Source organism: Tachypleus tridentatus, chromosome 7 (assembly GCF_004210375.1).
Source record: "Tachypleus tridentatus isolate NWPU-2018 chromosome 7, ASM421037v1, whole genome shotgun sequence".
NCBI lineage: Eukaryota > Metazoa > Arthropoda > Merostomata > Xiphosura > Limulidae > Tachypleus > Tachypleus tridentatus.
The window spans coordinates 134,765,529-134,781,257 of record NC_134831.1 but is presented as its reverse complement, the minus strand read 5'-3'; the positions used below and the strand labels follow the sequence as shown (position 1 = coordinate 134,781,257).

Genomic DNA, 15,729 nt, shown 5'->3' with positions numbered 1-15,729 from the left:
TTCCTTCTCTATCTCCATAGAACTTTACGAATTATTTGCTTCATTTTAGTCTAAACTGTGTATGATCAATTATTCACTGTTGCGATTTTTCTTGCCCAGTTAGTTGACCTGCATTGTATCTCGAACTGAAATAATGGCCTTGAACGTTCGTGCCCAGGGTCTGATTTTCCGGTCTCTTTTAGTTTGTGGCCCAGTGGCCTCCTATTCCGTATGCCTCACGACATTGATGGCGTATTCTTCCGGGTTGTTACATACGTTTAGAAGAACGTACGGTCAGCCCAGAATTGAAGAGAGAGGGAACACGTGTGTGACCGTGGAGTTGCATGTTTTAGGAGCTTGAATGTTTTGCGAATGCAAACCATTTTCTTAGAATTATGGAAGAAAAATTTAAATTTAAAGATTGTAAGCGAATGGATATTAATCAATAAGAACAATGGCAGCGCCTGAAATATATAATTATTCTTGGCAGTTCACTACCGTCACAATGATATATCTTTTATAGACTTATATATAATTACGATCCCCACTACAGCTACCGTAAAAAAATCACAATTTCCTAAAATTATATATATATATGATATTAAGACGAACAGCTTAATTAAGCAAATTAAGAAGAAACACAAACACAAATTAACTGAAAACCAACTTACAAAAATATACATTTAATTACCAGACTAGTTTTGACGTACCCCAAGTCGACACAGATCTTTTTCAAGAACTTACTGAGTGATGCAACGAAACTAGTCGGGTAGTTAAGAGTTTGTGTTTTCTTATAGCAAATCCACATCGGGCTGTCTGCTGAGCCCACCGAGAGAAATCGAACCCCTGATTTAAGTGTTGTAACTCCGAAGACATACCGCTGTACTAGCGGAGGACCAGACAGTTTCAAGTATCAATTATATAGAAACAAGCGTATAAAGATCCATAATAGATAAATAAATACAATTTTTTCATAGAAAATACCATGATTTTATTCGAAATAAAACTAGGTTCGTCTTGTATGTACACCAAAAAACAGATCATATTCCTGAGATATGGTGTCATGCGCCAAAAAAAACAAAAAACACAAAAGACAACAACACTGGAAGCATCAGAACTATTGACCGCTAGAGGCCTCGCTCACAGCGCAATTGTCAGCTCAACTGAGTCTATAATATAAACGTTAGAAAAAAAACTCTACATAAATACATAGACAAAATTTACATTATACAATCACAGGGTGTTTCTACGTTATCTTCAGGTTTACTGCAAACTACATCACTAAAATTACTGTATATCTGAATATATGTTAACAAGAAGCTGTTTTTTTTACCATATCGTTTAGAGCCAAACTTTTAGTGAAAAAAAAAAAAGATATTGTTTAAAACATTTGATTACCAGGCAATAAATATAAAGCTATAAATTATGATGAAATATGTGAATGGACAATAAAAGAAAGTGTTTAGTTTTGAACGATTTTAACCGAAAACATAATGAGTTGTTTTGTCCTTTCACTTAGGACTTAATTTTTTATCTTCATTCGGAAACCGGTACATAGTTTGTACATAATATTCAGTGCCTAATGGGTAAGCCAACCCTCATAAACTCAGGGTTATCATAAGCTATCACTTTCTCGTCACATGGCGACTTGGACGATGTTAATCGGCGTACTCGTAGGAACAGGAATGTAGCCACCAGAGTGGACACAACAAGCAACAATATAAGAATTATTATCCCTGCAGCAAATCCTAGAACAGACATGCATATGGCGTTTTCTCCAAAGTCTCTAGGTTGAGAATACACATCCACCACACTCTCGTTGTCTGCGGTGAAAGGGAGATTGAAAGCCACATCACCAGGTGCTACCACTTGAATTGTTCGTTGAGTTTGTATATCTTTAGCGTCCTGTGCTTGACGTTTCCGTCTGGATTCCACGTCATTGGATCTAGGAGAGGCTTCGCTAGAACGAGGTATGCCCTGAATTCCGGAAACTGCATAACCTCCAATAACGCTGACATTTTTCTCTTTGTTGGGCAAATCTCCATTTCGATTAAAGAAAACTTTGGGAAATTTAACCCCAGAGAGCTCGCCATAGTTTTCGTTGGGTCCTCTACCAACTGGAAGAGGCTTATTTGACTGAGGTTCATTTTCGGTATAAGTAGGTTTTGGTTCAGTGTAGCCGAAAGAAGGATCGCGAGGAGCTGGAAAATAGTCGCCACCAAGATTTCCTCCGCACTGTGGAATTGGACATTCATACCTACACACCTGGATAACGCACTCGAAGTGAACGTTCATAGAGTCTGGAAACTTAAAAGCTTGGAAATAAGCATATGACACAACTGATGCAGATGATCCGAAATTTTTTACTTTCTGGAATGGGCTCATAATCTTTGGTCTGACTACGCATCCGTAGTCATTAACTAACTGAATAGGTTGATTCTTATCATCGTGGGCGATGCAGTTTCTTACCAACATGTCAAACTTGTGTTCTTCATCTTTGATGGCAAGAACCATAGTCATAGTCTGGCCAATCTTGACTATACCAGATATTTCATTGGCCCACGGCCCCTTACCTACTTGGATTTGCATCCAACATTGAATGTTATCTCCCAAAAAGTTTGTGGTCACAGCGTCAAGCATGTCTACATTGAATGGTCTGAAAGTCACAGCCTTTTCATAGAAGTCGTACCACGTACAGCGTAGTCTTCGGGCCTGATCCCAGATTTCTTGGAGTTTAGGATCGTATTGAATAATTATAGTATTCTCAATGAATAATCCATTACCGTAATCCCCAGCAGCTTTATGTTGCTGGCTGCTGGACATTCCACATTTTCCTAGGTAAATTTCGAAATCTAAAACAACACTGCCGGTGCCAGGTGGTAAGTGGACACAATTATGGTCACTGTAGTGACCTTTACTAAAGATCATGCCAAAGAAAGGGCTATCAAACTCTATATTAACTTTCATGTGGTTTTTCTCACATTTCACATTTAAGTTTTTAATTTGTGGCATGTCTGGTCTGCCAACAGGCCAGATATCGTGTAAATCTCCAATATCTGGAACTGAGGCCGGCCCTGGTCCATACCCTGAATCGCCTCCAAATACCGGTCCTCCAACGGGTGATCCAGGATAAGACCGGTGTTCTGCCGGTAGGTTGACAGATTCTTCTTTCTTATTGTCCTCGTTGCTGTCGATGTCCTTGGTCAACACCTAAGAAAACACGAATACTTTTTAGACACAGATATATATATTTATGTGCATCACATTTTATACCATTTCCACTAATAGTTCATAATTTATACACATAGCAATAAATCATTAGTTCATTAGTGAACCGGACAATATTGATAATTCACAGGGTCGTAGGTATCGTAAGACCAGTTAGGCCTTTGCTTGACCATTTTTGCATGGCTTGTTTAGCTAAAACTTTTGTAATAAAACTTGATTATTTTAGTCCGATATGTTACGTTGTGTGTATGCAGAATTTGTAATTAAAATGGCTCAAGACTTAATCTCATAGCATTAAATTTTCAAGCATTTCCCAGCCCCCCCAAACTAAAAATGGCAATGTGGCAATTACCCGAAACTCCAAAATAGTTTCCTATGACAATGATGTATTAAAAGAAAACCCTTTCACAAAAACGGGGTTTTAAATGTACTTTTTCACTGAAAAAATACATATTTTCTAAATTCCCTTCAGGTCTTCAGTTGAATGATTACACTTCAAGTTATAAACATTTTTACATTTGTTCTTCAATGCAGCTCCTGAGCAATATGTTCGTGTTTTCAAGTGGTGAATTAATTGAGCGTCTCTCATTTCTCAAACACCAAACCTTGTCAAACCTCTAACGTTTAAGAGTTAAAATATGGCTTTTGTTCAGAAAATAGAATCTTAATATTTTTCTTATTAGTTTTTCTAAGAGTGGTGAACTAACATTTAATCAAATATACGTAGTTCTTAATAATGTTAATAATCATATGCTCAACATTTCAGTCTTCAGCTCCAAATTGCAGAGCGCGTTTCTGAAATAAAGGGATACGGATCGTGAACTTTTGGTTTCACAGTCCAAGAACGTTAATGGCATGGCTACCTCTAGTCCGATTAGTGTGATAGTTAAACAGCTTGTTATTTGAACTTAATTCTTTATTAAGATATTTAAAAACGACTGAAGCTTTCCATTTATTCATGTGTCTTTGAGGGGAGACAGTAAAGTTTCTGTGATTTAGCTCTGCCACCATATATAGCAGCTCTTTAAATTTTAAGACACAAAAATCAGAGCGTTAAGACAAGGCTTAATGTCATGTGTTTTAACAGGTTAAATTAAGAAAAAGTTATATCATGAAGTAGATTTTTTTATTTTGTGTTATTTCAGAGCAAAGATACACAATAGCTAATTTATATTCTATCCACTGTGTGGAATTGATTCCCAGATTTTAAGATCGTAAGTCTACACATTTACCTTTGGCCTACTGGAAACCCAGAACATCAGTATAAATTCAAGACTTTGAAGCCAAGCTAATATCTTCGAACTTTCGAATTAACAGCATTTACAAAGTGGAAGTTGTTTCAAAACCAGCACGCGTTCAGACAATCTATAGTTTAGGTTTCGAGTAATAATTTTACTTATTCTTCTTAGAAGGCAAAGTCTTAATACGACATAAACTCGAGGGCTATCCGCGATAGCCGTTCCTAATTTAGAAGTGACAGATTGAGGGAAGACTGCTATTCAACAACACCCATCGTCACTATTCTTTATTGATGGAAACTGGAATTGACTGTCACATTACAGTTTTCCCACGGGCCATGGCTAAAAAAAGGCAAGCATGTTGGGTGACGTGCTTCACACGGATTCGAACTGGCGACTCACAGTCGAACGCCCTAAGAGCTACACCATGCCAGCCCCTCATATAAACAAATAGTTACGTAATATCACGTGCTTACGCTGTGAAAAACGAGTTTGAATATTGTTTTTTTTTTAGTGATTGAATATTTCGTGTTTGCACTTTTATTTTCGGCCTATGTCTTTCTAAAGTCAATAACACAAACTAAAATTACATTATATGGTTATAATAAAGTTTAGTTCATTATCATTTTTTATTTTCCCGTTTCCTGTCGCAAAACATTTTGTTGAATGACATATTTTAATATTCAAGTAAAAAAAACTATTGTTTACTTCATGAAACATTTGAATGGGCGCACTTTTTACAATTTCAAAACAGTCTTGTATAATTCTTTTTTTATCGCAACTGACGTACATATGTTATGAACTTGTATAGGACACCCCCCAGTTTTGTTCACACGGTATTTGCTTGCTTTTAATAATGTATAATACGATAGAAGTCAGTCGCATATATGACCTCATATTTACAGACTGGTTGGTTTAACGTGGCAGAGTTAAGACGTTGGTATAGCTGTTCAATATCGTTATAACCTAATCTCTCTCGCCCCCATAGTCAAATGATGTGGGTTCCGCAAGAAGAACATATAACATCTCCCTGATCCCACTGAAATTACTACCACTATGAGCATACCCTGTTTGACGTGTTCGAAAAACTTGTCGAAATGCAACGTGCCAGAGGGTAAAGAAGGAACCCGGAAACTGGGCACAATAAAAGACAAATGATCTGTTGGTGCTGAAAGGTTTCTTTTCCAGCTTCGTGACAAATCAAAATCAATAACTGTCACATTAAATTTGGAGTCTAACTCACTCATAATGATGTAATTGTGTTTATTGTGCTAAAAAAAACACTTGGCACAGGTAAGGAGTGAAAACCGTGGTGATGGCACCGTTGATTTTTAGATTAATGTTGTCTCTGAGTGTAATAAAATATGTTTAAACCTGATTATTAAATTTAGCTATAACTTGTACAAAACTGCAGCCATAAAAGGATCATTTACAGAAGAGTAAAGGCGCACAGATAGTCTTTTGTGCTTAACAACAACATAATAAGTTTTGTTTAATTTGTTATAAAAAAGAACGGTGATAATCAATGTAAGATTTAATTGTTTTACAAACAACAACTCAGAATTAATTTACATGTTATATATAATCCTAAATTTTGACTGTTAATAAACCAGCAAACATATTGGTAAACGTTAAAAGTACTTACGAAGACGTTTGTTTTGTTTTTGAATTTCGCACAAAGCTACTCGAGGGCTATCTGTGCTAGCCGTCCCTAATTTAGTAGTATAAAATTAGAGGGAAGGCAGCTAGTCATCAACGCCCACCGCCAACTCTTAGGCTACTCTTTTACCAACGAATAGTGGTGATTGACCGCAACATTATAACGCCCTCACAGCTGAAAGGGCGAGCATGTTTAGCGCGACCGGGATTCGAACCCACGACCCTTAGATTACAAGTCGAACGCTTTAACCCATCTGGCCATGCCGGGCCTTTACGAAGATAGCCTTATGTTTTGATCTATCGTTTTTGGATTATTTGCAACTAAGAGGAAAGGGAGATTTTTCAAGCTCCGACAAGCCTTCATTCTTTCTCTCTCTTTTTTATGTTAATTTGTAGAGCTTGTCTTTAAAGTGTTGTTATTGCGTGACCAGATTTCCAGACCTTCTTCTTAAGATGTGTTTACTGTGCAAATAAATTTCCAAAATGTAATTTTTTTTACGTGAAAGCATTGTTGCTGAATTCACAGTGAAGTTTCGAAATGTCGGTTGTCAGGAGTGACATGTATATTCACTCTCCATAAACAGTCATATTGGACAGCATGAAACTAACGGTGACCAAAGTTATAAAATAAATAATATACGATTTGAAAAAGAACAACAAGTAAACAAAAACGTTTATGTTTAATCTCTGAATGACAATTTAACCGTGAACTGAAGGAAAACTTTAAGTGTTCTTTAAATAATAGTGAACATTTGATTATTTACAAATTAATACAAGAAAACAACCCAAATTTACTCACTTTGATGAAAAAGAGAAAAAATATGAGAAGAAGTGAAGCCTTGCGTTCCATGGTCTCTTGTTTCGCTTCAAGAATTACAGGAACTCAACTGATCTGTGAAAAATACAATAATTTATTTTATAAACAAGTAAAACATCTATAGCAAACGACAATCAAAGATGCACTTGTTTTTCCATATAAATAAACTTGTAAAATATGTTATGTTACAAAGAAGTGCATAATAAAATACGTCATTTTTATTCAGTTAGAAAGAAGAATGTAGGTTTTGATACTTGTCGTTCCATATCGTTCAGTACTAAAGCGTCATCTACCGGTAAATAAAATATTTTTCGTCGTTTTCTTGGTCGAGTTGGCAGCTTTTTGAAATGTTTATAATTCTTGATGAACAAACATGTTTATTTTTGTTTTACGGCAATTACGTACAGCACAAAATATTAGCTATACAGCAGTGACAACAGTTTAATCCGCTGTGCTCTCAGAGAGGAAGGTGTGCAATTTTCGTAATCTTTCGTTACGCGTATTATAGAAATACACGTTTGTAAGTTAGAAGCCGCTTTAAACGTGAATAAAAAATATAGTGGATTCCTCTATAGAAACTGTCTGTTAGTTTGTTTCAGAACAAAGCTCCACTGGGCTATCTGATGTTCCCACAGCAGAGGAGAATCGAACTTGGATTTTAGCGAGGTAAGTCTGTAAACTTACTGGTGTCTCACCAAGGGGTCATTAACATAAATGCACAGACCAACAATAAAGAAACACAGCTGGCACTTGCATTACTTGAAGGTTGAAAGTACACTTTTCTTTATAATACGGTTATTAACAATGTATACAACTAAAGAAGTTTAGTTACGTTATTGCACTCTTCCATTTGTCTTGAAGTTAAGTTTAGATAACAATAATTACTGCATCACGTTAAGACTAAAAAATACCAACCGAAACGTTGTAGAAAGTCAGACCTGAATTTTTTTTCCCATTTCATACCAAGTAAGCCTCGGATATCGAATATTTTAAAGTATGATTTATTTGTGAGGCTCTCCCTCGAAGGAATAACAACAACCTTATGATCTTTTTCATTTCAAGGATACATTTCATTCTAAAACGATTCTAAAACAAGTTGTTTACGAGGCAGAGAGAGCTTTCTTTTATTCACATAGTGATAACACTCTATGTTTGTAGAGGTTGCTGAGTTCCCGAAATGTAAACAGAAGTTTCACTTAGAAGTATCGACAAAGATCACGTAGTGATCAACGCACTAACTACAGACAAACAGTTGACACGGGGCTCGAGACTGAAAAATACAAATCAAAATCATAGTGTCATAAACGTAATCCGTAGGGCCACGTTAAGTCCAACCATTGTTGTGGATACTTTGTAATCCCTGCTATGTCATTTACTGTTCTTTATTAACACTTTGTAAATCTTGATTATTCAGTTACAGAGGCGTAGCTAGGGTTTTCAGCACCCTCGAGACAAAATGTAAGCCATAATTCCTGATTATGTAACATCAATTTGGCGTCCACCCCCGATGCTGCGCCGGAAGACAGATGTACCTCCTTGCCCTCCCCCCTAGCTATGCCACTGCTCAGTTACCGTTCCTTATTAATATTCTGTAATCCTTCCTTATTCAGTTACTATTCTTTATACTGTATAATAAGTCTGCTATGATAGGCAAGAATATTTACAAATCTGTCATCTATATAAAACACTGTTTAGTAAAAAGCATGTTTTACAAATCGACGATGCATTGGTCTGAATAACTCGAGAAATAACAAAACTCAAACCAAATATTTGTAAAGCGATAAAAAGAGTTTATTAGCCGACGTCACATTTTATTCTTCGTTTGTTTATTTTAGAATTTTTGCGTACGGTTACATAAATGCCATCTGGGAAGAGATTTAGTTACCAACACTCACCGCTGCCCCCCAGTGGCACGGCGGTATGTCTAGGGACTTACCACGCTAGAAACCAGGTTTCTATATCCGTGGTGGGCAGAGCCCATTGTGTAGCTTTGTGCTTAACTTCAAACAAAGAAACAAACGCCCACCGTCACATTTTGGAATATTCTTGTGTTACTGAGTGATAGGAACAACGGTTATGTTTACGAACTTACAAAAATGTAAGTTTGATTGTCCGCGGTGGACACAGCAGATAGTCAGATGTTTTTTTTCTCTAAAATAAGCAAACAAACAAAATGAATAATGATATTTGACCATCACTATTATAATACATCCATAGCTCTAAAGTGTAGAAAGCGATTTTACAGTGAAATGGGTTGTATCGTTGTTTGTTATTAAGTGAAAACATACACAAAGGGCTGTCTGTGCTCCGCCCACCACGAGTATCAAAACACGGTTTCTATCAGTATAAGTCTGCAGACATGTCGCTGTGCCACTGGGGGGCAAACGGTTTGTGAAACATGGATCTTCAGATTCACAATCAGGAAACGCTTGGCTATCCTCAGCTCTATTCCAAGCTAAACAGTTGATTCAAGTTTTCATATTTTAACTCATAAAATTATCGTACCCTCATGTTGCCGGCTGTAGTTCTTTATTTAATGGCTTGATTGGTGATTTTGCTTAGCAGTAGTAAAAACAACAACAACAAACGATATGTTTGTTTACGTCATGATATATTTTAAGTCTAAGTTAAATGGTTCTTTTTAACGAGTGCTATTCTATAAAATTTAGTGTGAAGGTATTACATAGTGTGATGGGAGCAAAATATTTACACATGAAACACGAGAAAACTCTGACGTCACCTTCGTAAACTTATGCGGTTCGAGATCTCACGCCGTGGGTCATGTGCGCCGTGTCAAAACTTCATCTCGAGGCAATCTGAAGAAACGCAAATTAATAATCGTTTTGACAGAATGAAGAACTGAACTAGAAAGAGGTCTTTAAGGTGCTACTTTACTACTGGGTAGACGCTAGGAAAACATTTATTTGCCGGGATACGTTGGGTGACGTTTTTGTTCCTCTTGTCACGTTCTGTGCTGCTTCTTATAATAAGCACGTGCGCCTGTCGTTAAACAGATACGATATGATAAATAACAATAGTTGATAGCCATGTTTGTTTATTGTATAATATTATTTTTAGGTAATACTGCAGATGTCAGTATCACTACTAGCAGTCAATATTGTATTCTGTAGACGTGTGTCAACCTGACCACAAATAATTAGCATTATTGTATTCTATAGGCGAGTGCCACCTATATCAGAAATTGCCAACAATATAGTGTATTCTGCGGGCGAATATATGTGAGAACTCATTGTTACTCAGATAGATCAGACATCTTTTTCACTAAATTTATAACCGAAACTCACACACACATGTACAAAGCGAAATCAGTATATAAAAATAAATTTTACAAACAATGTAACACAATAAAAACTTCCCTAACCTTAAAAATAAAATCTTCGGTGGGTCAGCGTAGGATTGCACACTTAAAATGGTCAAAGCGCAGATAGTCCATTGTGTGGTTATGTGCTAAAACACCAGCAACAACATAAAACACACACACGAAACCTGTTTGCCTCGAGTTGTGTGTGATTTTTGTAGAAACTTATTTTGCAGCCTAAAAAGTTATCGCTATGTTATCGACCACTGAAGCCTTGTTATATAGATTTCGCAACTGTTATCAACTCTGATACGTGCTAAGACAGTTCTACAGTTTTATTAGTTACGTAGCCTAGGTGAAATTGAATGAAATGATACAATACTGATTGTTTTAAAAATATCCTAACCAATAAGATTAAGTCTAAGTTAAATGGTTCACGTTTAACGAGTGCAATTCTACAAAATTTAGTGTGAAGGTATTGCATAGCGTGATGGGAGTTCGCGGTGAGTGGTGATGACTAGCTAGCTGCCTTCCCTCTAGTCTTACACTTCTAAATTAGGGACGGCTAGCGCAGATAGCCCTCGAGTAGCTTTGCGTGAAATTCAAAACAAACAAAGAAAAAATATGATTTATAGAATGGAAAATATTTTCTCGTAAAATTAAATTTATATTAATTAAAACATTTCGTTTTATAATACAGCTTTTCATGTTCACGACTTTTTGTTTTTAAATAAAAAAACATCGATAGGATTGTGGGTCCAAGGAAAAAATTTAAATTACAGAGTTATTTAGATTACCGAAGTTTGAAAACCCTTGCGGTTATAGTGAAAAATAAATATTGTCTACTAGGGACACCTGTTCAAGCTTAGTAACCAGTTATAGTTATTCATGATTTATGTGAAATGATAAAATATACTTATATTTTATCGTTGAGGGATTATTAATACATTTTTTCATAAACGCTTGTTTGTAAGTACTCCCTCTTAGTTGTCGCAGTGAAAATAATATATTTCAAATACCCTTAGCGGTTAGTTCTTGAACGGTGTATAAATACGCTAGCAAGCGTAACAGGCAATCTACCCGTTAATCAACATGGATGATTGCGAAGGCGGTAATTTATGGATTATAGGAGAGATAACAACGACGCGACAAGAAACCCGAAATGACTATGCGGCAGAAAGATAACACAGTTTTCTCTTGTTCCCCCCAACAAGAAAATGCTGTCTTTAAAAGAGGTTTTGATTATTCTCTGTCAGTCCTCGCTGGGTGGCTAGGAAAACGGAAGATAGTTAAGAAAATCTAGTGTGCTAGAAAGTACGCCTGTCGTATACAAACTGCTTGAGGGCTTATATCTTTAGGACTTTGGATGCAAGCTCAAGTCTAATATGATGTTTTAGTATCATAAGCGTCACATTAAAAATGACACCGTCTGAGCCGGCGAAATGATTGGACATGTATTCTTTTTGGAGCCTGGCATGGCCTAGCGCGTTAAGGCGTGCGCTTCGTAATCTGAGGGTCGCTGGTTCGCGCCCGAGTCGCGCCAAAACATGCTCGCCCTCCCAGCCGTGGGGGCGTTATAATGTGACGGTCAATCCCACTATTCGTTGGTAAAAGAGTAGCCCAAGAGTTGGCGGTGGGTGGTGATGACTAGCTGCCTTCCCTCTAGTCTTACACTGCTAAATTAGGGACGGCTAGCACAGATAGCCCTCTAGTAGCTTTGTGCGAAATTTCAAAACCATTATTAAAAGTATTCTTTTTGTTTCTTTTTTTTCGTAAAACTCGTGTTATAGAATAACAGTTTAAAATATTTCTGCAGTACTCTGGTATGTACATTTTAAAATGTTTTACGAGGATGTATTTGTCAGTGTCTCTGGAAATATCCTTATATTTGTTGTTGTCACACAGATGACTAAGAAATATGATATCTTTCATTTAGATATTTTTCGTGTTTATGAAACATTAATTTGCGTGTTATAAAAGCCTGTTAGGCCTATGAGTTTCGTAAAATATTGATTCAAGAATAAGGCTAGGTAAAATGGAATGTTAGTCTCCATGACAGCATTTATTCCATACCATTTATCTTGATATATATGTACAAATTCATATTTAGGAATTCATCGAAGTGAAAATATAAGAAAGGACAGAACCAAACCGTTTTTTGTGTGAGATAATTGTTCAGCGGCTAATAAGTTGACGTAGAGACACAAAACTGATTACGACAAAATTGAATATAAATATTAAAATACAGTTATAACCGTTACGTTTGGTAATCTCAAAGGCTTTAATTTGAATCTTAAATGTTTATTAAGTGTTTATTATTTTTTGGCATGTTTTTTTAAATAGTGACAATATCTTTAACTGTGTTGTTTTATATGCCCATCATAAAATTAAATATCTTGTCAACAGCATCGTAAAGGTCTGGTTGGCTCAATTATTTTTATATCCGTTACTTTAGGCAAAGTTAAACTTATTCAATAAACAGGGTTAATTCTTCCTAAGAGTTCTCCATGTATTAAATTACACTGTAAAAAAAACTAAAAAATCTGGTACAATAACAAGCTAAAATGGACATCACCAACTTTCTCAGGAGATCGAGAAATGGTTAATCTAAGCTTATTTTTTAATTTACAGTACACTACTGACAGAATACCGTGTTTTCAATATTAAAATTAAAACATCTAGCTTGAATGACTCTCAACTGAAAAAAATAACGAAAACAATCCAAAACTTCTGGAACTTAAAACGTATTTTTTTACCCTACTCGTACGTTAAAGCCAGTCTTATACAGATTATTTGACTTCATCCATACCCTAAAATTAACTTACAAAGAACAATATTAGACTTCATTCATACCTTTAAATCATGTTTCCAAATTACAATATTCGACTTCACTCATACACTAAAGTCAGCCTTACAAATATCAATATTCAACTTCACTCACATCTCAGGCAGCGTTGCGTCTGCTCGGAACAAAGCCCCAACCAGTATATATATATATATATATGTATACGTAAAGCAAGGTAATCCAGCCCTTAGTTGTTCGGCGGCCAGCGCCTAGGTTCGACCACTACCAAACAAAGCTTCGGGACACTATACAAGAAGGTCAAGGCAATACTTTACAAGTGGCTTGTCTGTATCTTTTATAGTCATTCACAAATCCTGGGGTGGCCTAGTTTTGTTCTCAGATCCTGGTTGGGTCAATACGGTGTATTGGAGGCGGGAGCTACATCTTGAGCATGCGTAGTTTATTTCACCTGAAGCTCACTGATATGTTACTTGGAAAAGGAGAGCACGCGGATGTTCTGTTTTCTGCTGCGTAAACATTACACTGACGCCAACTCCAGTAGGGATGGGTTCAATTATTAGGAAATACGTATCTACCAGTTGGCCTAATTTTGTTCAAAAACTTGTATAAGTAAATATGTTTGAATGAACATACGTTTAATATTAAGAAACTTTAATTGTTAAGCTTACACCATCTTTAATTTGGTCTCTGTGGGACATTCTTTGAATTCTATTCTCAAAAATGGAAGACTGTGCTTTGACATCTTGTATACAATATAGTTTCTGTAATATATACAATATACTTTCCATTATATATACTTATTGTTTCCACTATATATACAATATGCTTTCCATTATATACACAATATGGACTCCACTATATATACAATATTGTTTCTAATATATATACAATATACTTTCCATTATATATACTTATTGTTTCCACTATATACACACTGTTTTCACTATACATAAAATATACTTTCCATTATATATATACATTATTTTTTTTCCATTATATGTACAGTATTGGCTTCATTATATGTATACAATATTTTTCAGAAAACCGTACTTTTAAAGAGTCAATAAAAATCAGTAATGAATATACTTTCAGACCACATGTTGTGTTATACAGTGTTTAACTTTAAACACTTCTCACATGCTTGAATAAGTCTGTTATTATAAATTTCCTTTAACCTCACATAGTTAGTACACATTTGAAGAGGTTTGTTGTCGTTTAACCCTACACAATTCTTACATATTGGAATAAATGCGTCGTTATGTATTTGCTTTAACTTTACACATTTTTAGATGCTTGAACAAGTTTATCTATACTCGCAATATCTGTACAGAGAAAGTATACCTCCACATCTGACATCTTAAGACAACATGGAATTTATGTTATTAGTTCTCATAAGTCAAAGCTTATGTAACTTTTTTTCAATTCATTATTTTTGATAAGGAAGAGTGCAGATTAACAGTTCATTCATGTTTTTGTTTATTATATGATATTTCAATGTTTTCAAACAGTTATCATGGTTTCGTAAGGACTGTACATGATTCACTTTAAAAATTAGCATTTAAAAACATTAACCAATAGTAATTATTAGATAATGCTATGTTGTACCAGGAATAAATAGTCACGAAAGCCATTTTCAGGAATGTTTTATCTAACTTCTGTGAAACTTATTACAGTTGAGATATTGCGAATTTTGATATGAACTATATACGTATATAAAGTAGCTTTAAATCCATTGTTGATCAATGTTGTTTTACGTATACCAAATATTACTAAGAGTTTCAAGAAAAACAACTGTTTTTGGCATGACAACCTTTCTAGATTTTTAAACTTTCTTGAAGCCAATTATTTCTTAAACCTAATTATCACGTTAAACTTAAACGAATAAGTAAAATTTATTTTCCTTTACAGTGATATATATCTGACTAATAAAATAATTCACTGGCTAGCTTCACGAATAATCTTTTATTACCATTATAATTCTATGCAGCTTCAAGTTTGTTAAGTTAGATAATACAATTAGAATCCATAATTTTATGTGGAGATATATTTTTTATTATATAGAAAATATACTTTATTGAAATTTCATCTGTTTTAAAAGGATTATATACATATACCTATTTTTAAAATATCATAAATGACTTGCCATTTATAATGTTCGAGACATAGCTATTAATTTCTTGCTAAAAAGACAACCAATGACACGCCTATAATAAAGTACGTGAGGCATAATTTTGTGTTTGATCTCTGTCTAAGTTATTGACATATATAATGCAATTCCAAGAACTGTTCATTGCATTTAAAATTGACATGACATAAACATTAGGCTGCTATATATCCCTGAATATCAAACTCATATTTTATTGTAAAATTAAAGAGGGCGTTATCTTGTTTGGTTCATAAACTAGTAAAACAAGAATCGAATAGTTTTGTTTGTTTATAACGCACAAAACTGCACAAAGGTCTTACTGTGCTCTACCAATCACAGGTATCGAAACCGGGTTTCTAGCAATCTAAGCCTGCAGACGTACAAATGTGCCACTTGAGGACGAATCAAATAGGACCCGTGATGGGCAGAGCACAGGTAGCCCATTGTGTAATTTTGTACTTAATTCCAAACAGCCATGTAAAAAGTTGAATAACGTCATACTGACACATACAACAACCCTTAGTAGAATAATAATAC

At 35.2% G+C, this 15,729-nt stretch overlaps 1 protein-coding gene across 2 annotated transcripts; it reads right to left on the bottom strand.

Moving 5' to 3' along the window:
• Window positions 1-958: 958 nt before the first annotated feature.
• LOC143256650 (uncharacterized) lies at window positions 959-13,370 on the bottom strand. Of its 2 annotated transcripts, none has more exons than XM_076514137.1 (3): window positions 13,094-13,370; window positions 6,904-6,996; window positions 959-3,189 (listed from the first exon to the last, which is right to left on the bottom strand). In XM_076514137.1, the coding sequence occupies exons 2-3, from the start codon at window positions 6,952-6,954 to the stop codon at window positions 1,552-1,554; spliced, it is 1,689 nt and encodes a 562-aa protein (XP_076370252.1). In that variant the 5' UTR covers window positions 6,955-6,996; window positions 13,094-13,370; the 3' UTR covers window positions 959-1,551. The 2 variants fall into 2 exon arrangements, with proteins under 2 accessions (XP_076370252.1, XP_076370251.1); XM_076514136.1 differs by having other exon boundaries at window positions 13,182-13,369.
• Between the last annotated feature and the right edge of the window lie 2,359 nt (window positions 13,371-15,729).

Coding starts and splice junctions, on each gene's coding strand:
- LOC143256650 (XM_076514137.1), bottom strand. CDS start 6,954: ATGGAACGCAAGGCTTCACTTCTTCTCATATTTTTTCTCTTTTTCATC. Junction 3,190..6,903: donor TTTTTCTCTTTTTCATCAAA/GTGAGTAAATTT, acceptor GTGTTTTCTTAG/GTGTTGACCAAGGACATCGA.